This window comes from Aegilops tauschii, chromosome 5 (assembly GCF_002575655.3).
Source record: "Aegilops tauschii subsp. strangulata cultivar AL8/78 chromosome 5, Aet v6.0, whole genome shotgun sequence".
In the NCBI taxonomy this organism is placed as follows: Eukaryota; Viridiplantae; Streptophyta; class Magnoliopsida; order Poales; family Poaceae; genus Aegilops; species Aegilops tauschii.
This window is the reverse complement of record NC_053039.3, coordinates 459,796,387-459,805,268: the sequence shown is the minus strand read 5'-3', so window position 1 is coordinate 459,805,268 and position 8,882 is coordinate 459,796,387. Positions and strand designations below refer to the sequence as shown.

At 42.3% G+C, this 8,882-nt stretch overlaps 1 protein-coding gene across 1 annotated transcript; it reads left to right on the top strand.

The window, feature by feature from the left end:
* Positions 1–3,044: 3,044 nt before the first annotated feature.
* Positions 3,045–7,824, top strand: LOC109755369 (benzyl alcohol O-benzoyltransferase-like). Its single transcript, XM_020314281.2, has 2 exons — positions 3,045–3,485; positions 6,687–7,824. Exons 1-2 carry the CDS (start codon positions 3,045–3,047, stop codon positions 7,650–7,652), a joined length of 1,407 nt encoding a protein of 468 aa, XP_020169870.1. The 3' UTR covers positions 7,653–7,824.
* The last annotated feature ends 1,058 nt before the right edge of the window (positions 7,825–8,882 follow it).

The following is an 8,882-nucleotide window of genomic DNA, read 5'->3' as shown; positions in this document are numbered from 1 at the left end:
CGGTTGTTTTAATTAGAGCAAAACTAACATATTCTCTTTTATTGACATTTGCCCACAATTTGTTTTAATTATAGCCAACCAGCATATTCTCTTTTATTGGCATGTGCAAGCTACGAACAACAATAACTTATGGAGTCCCTTGTTCTGATCATGATTCTCGAGATAACTTCCTTATTCTCGGACAACCTCCTTATTTTCAAACAACCTAGCGACATATACAAACTGATATGATTTAGTATAAAGCTCCAAGGTGGGTCTATTCTTATCATAATTGCAAGCTAGCCGAGTTGGTTTTGTCCATCGATATAATAGGAAGCTCCATAGTTCAATCCCCTCACGGTCTAAATTTTTTGCTGCTCGTCTGATAGAAAAAAATGCATACTAGGCCCAGTTTGGCCCACCTGATGGACAAACAAAGAAAAATCAGGAACTACGTGTGGAACGGACAGAACAAAATCTATACATATGTGCTTGCTTTTTCTTGGGCAAACTGTGTGGGAGCTACTATATGACGCTAGTTGCGTCAAACACCGCGTGATACGCAGATCAATTCGCGTCTGGGTCAGCCCACTAGAAGGTACCGAAACGACGTGTGTTTGTAAGGTAGGAGTAAAATCCAAGAAACAATGCGTTGAACGATCGAATTCACGACCTCAAACACCCGAGCACGTGTTGCTACCTGCTACTCGAACAAGCGTGTACTTCTAACCAATGGCCGGCGTGAATATTTAAGAACATACTGAAATGAAATGTCGGTTTCAAAACATATTTTGAAATTAAAAAAAGTCAAATTGTAGAATATTCTTGGAAACATGAACAAATTCTGAAATTATGACCATGTTTTCCAAATTTTATACATATTTGAAAGCACGTGAAGAAAATTTGAAACAGGGTCATTTTTTGAAACCATGAAACTTTTTCAAAACACAAAAGAAAATGAATTTGTGAACTTTTTCAAAATACAAAAATGTTTTGAACATTCAGAACAGTTTTAGAAAACGAGCATTATCTATTATTTGAATTAGTGAACATTTCCATAAAACAAGAATTTTTCTGAATTTGAACTCTTTTTGAAATGCAATTTATTTTGGAAAATCTCAAAAAAAAATGGAAAACACAAAGATTTATTGGAAAAAATGGGAACATTTTTTGAATTTTGACCAAAATTTCAGAATTAGAACAAAATTAAAAGTCCCAAACATTTGTTAGGAACACAATTTTAAATTCTGACGATTTTCGAAAGTTGGAAAAAATATCCAATTCTGAACTTTTTTGAAGATGTGAATTTACGAAAAAGGAAAAACAGATTGGGAGAAAAAAACAGGAAAGAAAAAGAGAATGAAATTGAAAAATAAAAGATAGAAAAAGAACACAGAAAAAAAAAGTGGGCTGGCCCATTCTTCGGTGCCCTGTGCAAAGGTCCGACTATTTGCTGCAGATATAAAAATATAATTTTGATTATTATTATAAAATAAAATTATAATTATAATTATATAATAAACATAGCTTTATATTATTATTATTACTATTATATTATTGTTATGATAATATTATAATTAGGTATAGACTAGTATTTATGCATGTACAAAGTTTGAAACAAATCGAGCTGAGCTGCGTGCATCCTTAGCCAGTTGACTTTTTAAGACAAAAAGCCAGATGATATACACATACAGTATAATAACTGGGTCATTTAGATGCTAAATTAAGAATTCGTTCAAATAAGCAAGCCGCCGATTAAATTTCACCGCGCCCTATCTCAATCGAACAGCTAGCTAGCTAGTGACAACTCGCTGACCAAGCAAGAACGCCTTGTTTGGTAATGGCGGCCATTATTCATGCACGCAACATAATACGTTAAGTGCTTGGATAAATTCCACTTCAGAAACGAATCAAGCCGGATCTTCGACTTCGGCCAGGTTAAATTATAACATATTTTCTCCCGCAAAATAAAAATTGTAATATAGTTTCATCAGCCGCCCCACATGCTGCCGCTTGGTATGCATGCGTAAGCAACTAGCTCGTTCATTTGGCCTAGTAAAACGTGGTGTTTTGTGGCATCATGTTATTTTCGCGAGGGAATGGCATCACGTTATTAGGAACAGATTTAAAATTTCAATTGTCTCACTGATGAATGTTTTAGGACAATTCCACAAGGATAACAAAAGGTTTTGGAGTGTTGCTACACACGACTAGTGGAACCGGCGAACTTGGCGAGTTTCCAGTGTACTCAGCAAAGCCTAGAAAATTATCCAGCGTTGCATTTGTCGAGTTCCATTCTCGAAAAATAGGACTCGGTTAGACACACGTCAGCGACCAGTAACTTTACCGAGTTCTTATTATCGAGCTATCGGCAAATATTTAAATGGCCATTGCCGAGTCTTTGGAAATGATAAGTCGGCAAACTAACGCGTTAGAAGAAACGTTCGTTAACGGCGGGGCCACATGGTCAGACTCTTTTTGCCGAGTGTGGAACTCGACAGTCCCTAGATGTGTAGGACATCGACGCGTGCCACAACTTGTTTGTCGAGTTATCGGCTGCTGAAACTCGACACACCTTTGCCAAGTATATATGGAACTCGGTAGACCTCTCTCACAAGTAGGGAATTGACGCTTTTGATCGTATCTGCTCCCGAAAGTCAATTTTATATATGGTATCAAAAGCGTGCTTTGAAAGTAGATGGACTAGATTAATTGTTCTCACTTGTCCAGTTGCTACAAGCCTACAACTCATTTGCTCAATATTAGCTCTGTATACTTTCTTTTCACCAAAAAAAAAACTGTGTGTACTTGCCACCGCAAAGAAAAAAAAACGTGTATACTTTGCTTGACCGAGAGCCACGCAAGGTCTTGAGTACTTTGGAGCGTACGGTGCATGATGTGCTGAAGTTGCGCCATGCACATGCTTTGATCGCCGTCAGCTTGTTCTGTGTAGCAGTAGGCTATATATACGTAGCAGCAGCCGATACGAAGACCCACACACCTCCTACCTCCTAGTGCATTAGCTGCCGGCCGGCCAAGACACAGAGCACCGAGCGCGCATAGGCATGGCGGGATCTCCGGCGTTGAAGTTCACGGTGCGCCGGCAGCCAGTGGTGCTTGTGGCGCCCGCGGGGCCGACGCCGCGGGAGCTGAAGCGGCTCTCGGACATCGACGATCAGGACGCGCTGCGGTTCCAACTCCCCATCATCCACTTCTTCCGGCGACACGACGGACGGGACGACGACCCTGCGGCGGTGCTACGCGACGCCATCGCGGCGGCGCTCGTGCACTATTACCCACTGGCTGGTCGGTTGAGGCAGCTCGAGGGCCGGAAGCTCGCCGTCGACTGCACCAGCGAGGGCGTGTTGTTCGTCGAGGCCGACGCCGACATCCGCCTCGACCAGTTCGGCGCCGCCCTGCAGCCGCCTTTCCCGTGCCTCGACGAGCTCCTGTTCGATGTCCCTGGCTCCTCTGACCTCCTCGACACCCCAATCATCCACTTCCAGGTAACTGTGTACGAAAGAATATCCGGTGAAAACAAGTTACGATAGAAACTATGTTTGGAAGTTCTAAACAAATTCTATTCAAATACAAATTCATTTATCTAACTCTATCTATAATCTATATCTATAACTATAAGAGAAAAATATACTTTTCGTCCCTTAATTTTTGGCGGAGTCTAGATTTGGTCCCTCAACTCCAAAACCGGACAATTTGCACCATTAACTTCTGAAACCAGACAAGATTCATCCCTAGTCATGGTTTTGACCGGTTTTGGTGTTGTCCCACCCCGGTTTTGACTGTGCCAACTCAAATTCGCATATTTTTTCAAGTCAGCGTAATATTTTCAAAGTCGGGTAATTTTTTCAAATACGTGAACTTTTTAAAAAATTGTGTACTTTTTTCAAATCTGCGTACTTTTTCCAAGTTCACATACTTATTCAAATCTGCGTACTATTTTCAAATTCATGTACTTTTTAAAATTGACACACTTTTTCATATTCGCGTACATTTTTTTGGAAAGAGTTCATGAATTTGTAAATTTTATGCGAACTTGAAAAAAGTACGTGGATTTGGATTTTTTTAAGCAAAATAAGCAGATTTGAAAAAAATATGCAAATGTTAAAAAAAATAATGGATTTGAAAAAAGTACACACATTTCAAAATTGTTCACTGATTTGAAAAAAAGTATGTTTATTTTTGAAAAAAATATGCGGCCTTGGAAAAACTACGCGGATTTAAAAAGTGTATGTGAATTTCAAAAAGTTCAAGGACATAAAATTCTTACATGAATTTGAGTATGCAGTGGTCAAAACTGGGGTGAGTTAGCACCAAATCCGGTCAGAACTGAGACCTGGGACGAACCTTGTCTGGTTTCAGTAGTTGGGGGTGCAAGTTGTCTGGTTTTGAAGTTGAAGGACCAAATCTAGACTTCACCAAGAGTTGAGGGACGAAAAGTATACTTTTCTCTAACTATAACTATATATATATATACTAATAAAGTACAGAGTGCTTCTGCTCGTCTGCCGTCATACGTTTTATAAAAGGGTCATTGGAGTTTTTTTTAATAACCCAAGGTCCAGTACTAAGTCCCTCTCCTTTCTCTCTATCTGTTGGGCTTCGACCCAACTTCTGTAACCACTGTCGCGCGTACCTCAGCTCTGGTTAGTATTCTGCGTTCAACTGCAGTAGGGTCGCTTCACTCCGTTTTCAGCCCGTTTAGGTCCTTGGTCTTTATTATTTACAGAGAATATGTTAAAATGATCATGTTATATTTTGCAACCGTAATTTGGATTAAAAAAATATATATGTAATTTGACTAGGAAAATACTTAGTTTCCAACCATGCTATTAGTCGTTCCTGTTAACTAATATAAAAAATCTGCATAACTTTAATTAACCTAATTAATTGCTATAGAATATTAAATGTTTTCTACCTCATTTAAATTGGCTACATTTGTCAAATAGAGTATGTTAGAAGGGCCTGTAATGATCATGTTCTATTCGTCACCCTAGGTGAGGAATAATTATTCTTCATCCCCATCTATTTTAATATCAATACACCGTAACTTTACATTCCGTAGATTTTGTCTTATTTTAGACATAAGAAAAGAACGTGAGAAAATATATAATCGTCATAAAATATATTTTATGTTATGTAAACTTTAACGTAAAAACAGTGTAAAATATACATAAAATGCAAATAATTCTAGTCTTATGATCTATATTTTTGTTTTCTTATGAAAAACTTTATGTAGTGAATCAATATGAACGTAACTGTTTGTATTCCAAATGCAATTTATTTAGGAAACGATCATAAGATTATCTCGGGTGAAAAATTAACTTATTCTGCACCCTTGGTGATGAATATTATTACTGTGTGCGTGCGCGCGCGTGCGTGTGCGTGTGTGTGTGTGTGTGTGTGTGTATGTGTGTGTGTGTGTGTGTGTGTTTACCTCAGTTAAATTAGCTAGATATGTTAAATAAAATATGTTAGGATGTCCTGCATTGCACCCTTTTTTCTGCAGACTAAGGACTAGCAAAAGATATTTGTGCTTTGTGGGACTGGAACTCGTGACCCCAACCAGTTGACCTAGCATGTGCTTGTGCTAAAAAATAGGTTCTCTGTTTAATTAAAAAGTTACACCTCGGATCTTTTCACAAGAATTCATCAATTTATATACATTTGTAAATTGTGTGGAAATCGGGAAGCCACTTCAAGAACCAAGAACATAGGGAGCGAAGAAATTAAATGGATGTGGGCTAGCATTGCTGATTGGCTCTAAATAAATAAAATTGTTGGATTTGCATGTTTGATTGTGTCAATATAAATTAAGCGGGTTTGTAAATAAGACCAAATTTCAGGATTGTTGCTATGAGAGGGAAACCCTATAATTAATGAATTACTCCTTTGAGTAGACTTCAACCTCAGCCTGTGCCGTCAGGTGGCACCGTCGGGATGTTGTCGTGTTGCATTTATATACGTTTTGATGGATATATCAATTACTTCTCCCTTGCAATGCACGGGCATATGTGCTAGTGAGCTATAAAAAAAATTCATCAATGAATAGTGATATTTACTATTCGGCACTAATCATTATACCTCATGAATGAATTTGTGTTTGAACTTAGAATTCACATGCTAATAGAATATCATATTCGATCATAACATATATAGTTTTAATTGAACTTTTGTTTCAAAATTTCAAAACATAGTTTCCACGTGGGTTTCATCGATTTTCACCATAACTTCGTTTTTTTTTGCAAGATACCATAACTTAGTTTCTAGAGGATATTCTCTCGCCTGTGTACATACAAAAGCTTTTCTTTTCGTCTGCCTGCAGGTTAGAAGTAAGAGCTCGTATTGAATGCAGCAAATCTCTTTCAGTCCCAATCAATTTAACAAGAAAAAGAATACCATTTCAGCGAATTGAAGCTGTAATTTTTCTAATAAACTAAGACTTTGGAAAATGACATTTTCTATTATTTGGCTGCATGTTTTTTATGGAGTCGCGTTATCTCCCCTTCTGGTAAACCTTTTCTTCTTCTTTTGCGTGTTCTGTTTTTTGCGGGGTTTTGTATCAGTTTCTTTCGTTCTTTGTGTGTCTGGATGTGTGTTGTGCGTTTGGGTTTGTGTGTGTATTGTGCTATTCTATTACCAAAACCAAACCTGCAAAAAGTTCTTACTCATGCTGTTAACTAACCAAGGTGACAAGGCTAGCATGTGGAGGCTTCATCATGGCGTCGAAGATACAACACACGGTGCTGGACGGGCCAGGGATGGTGCAGTTCCTGGCTGCCGTGGCGGAGCTGGCGCGGGGAGCAGTGGCGCCGACGGTGCGGCCGGTGTGGGCACGAGAGCTGCTGATGGCTATGCACGACGATCCAGCGCCACCTACAATATTCACGCACCGAGAGTACGACGACGTGCGGGATGCCAGCGGCACCATCATGCCCCTCGAGTCCATGGTGCGCCGCTCCTTCTTCTTCGGGCCCGGAGAGCTCAGCACCATCCGCCCCCACCTCCCGCCGGCTGTCCGCCGCAGCGCCACCACCTTCGATCTCCTCACGGGGTGCTTGTGGAGGTGTCGCACTGTGGCGCTGGCCCCCGTCGCCCACGAGGAGATGCGGATGATTTGCCTCGTCAGCCCCCGAGGCCGGAAGCAGCAGAGCGGCGGCACCCCCGTCGTCCCAGTCGGCTACTACGGCAACGCGTTCGCGTGCCCGGTCGCCATCTCCACGGCCGGCGACCTCTGTGCCAATCCGCTGAGCTACGCCGTGGAGCTGGTGATGAAGACCAAGAGGGAGGTGGACATGGAGTATATGACGTCGGTGGCGCGCCTCATGGTGCGGCGGGGCCGGCCGCACTTCACGATGGTGCACGCATACGTGATGGCAGACGTATCTAAGTTTGGGTTCCGCGACCACGACTTCGGGTGGGGCACACCGGTGTACGGCGGAATGGCCGAAGGTGGCATCGGCCATATGACCGGGGTCACCAGCTTCCTCATCGCCGTCAAGAATTCCAAGGGTGAGGACGGCCTCGTGGTGCCCGTGTGCCTGCCTAGTCCCGTCATGGACAAGTTCGTGGAGGAGATGAGAAGGTTGATGCACCCGGCCGTCGGTGCCGTGGCCGTACCGTGGCAACTTCCTGTGATCAGATCTCCTATATGAAGCGAATCCGGCCAGCCTACCATAAATAAACCGGAGTTGGGTTATGCATGGTACTCCCCGTTTTTAAATATAAGGCTTTTTAGTGATTCTAAGAGCATCTCCAACAGCCGCGCAACATGCAGCGCCCTAAAAAAGCGTTTGCAGCGCGCTAATCGCCTGTTTTTGCGCGGCGAGGAGCGCTTGCTCCATCGGCTGCTCAAAAGTTTAGCGCGCGCGAGCTGCTCCGACAGGCGTTGCAAAAAAAAAAAAAATGCACGCTCCAGCCCGAACCGTTTTCTAGGGTTTAGTGGCAGGACAGGCGGCGGCGGCGGCGGTGATCCCGATCTCCCACGCGCGCGCAATCATCCTGGGCGATCTCCGCACTGAATCTGAGCCCTGATCGGTGCCTTCTCCGCGGCTGCTCTCGGGGTGATCAGGGGGGGTCCTGGTACGCCTACCCACCCTTGGAGCGCGGGGGGTGGCATCTAGGGTTTCTGGACGGGGCGACATGGCGTCAGAGGAATCAAGGAAGTCAAGGGAGAAAGTGGAGCATATGATGGAGAAGATGAAACGGACAGATAAGGAAAGCAGGAAGCTGGTAGTAGACGATCAGGAGGTGGAAGGAGCGGCACCCCAACTGGCTTTGGTGGGGAGGGTTCTGCACCGCAAGTTCATCCATGTCAACACAATTGCAGAAGCCATTCGACCGGCATGGGGAAACCCGAGGGGACTGAATTTTAACCCGGTAGGGGAGAACACTTTTGTTGCAAACTTGAAGAATCAACGTGATCAGGATCGCATCTATGGAGGTGGGCCTGAAGGAAATATGCCCTAGAGGCAATAATAAAGTTGTTATTTATATTTTCTTATATCATGATAAATATTTATTATTCATGCTAGAATTGTATTAACCGAAAACTTAGTACATGTGTGAATACATAGACAAACAGAGTGTCCCTAGTATGCCTCCACTAGACTAGCTCGTTAATAAAAGATGGTTAAGTTTCCTAGCCATAGACATGTGTTGTCATTTGATGAACGGGATCACATCATTATAGAATGATTTGATGGACAAGACCCGTCCGTTAGCTTACCACTATGATCGTTTAGTTTATTGTTGTTGCTTTCTTCATGACTTATACATGTTCCTATGACTATGAGATTATGCAACTCCCGAATACCGGAAGAACACTTAGTGTGCTATCAAACGTCACAACGTAACTGGGTGATTATAAAGATGCTCTACATGTG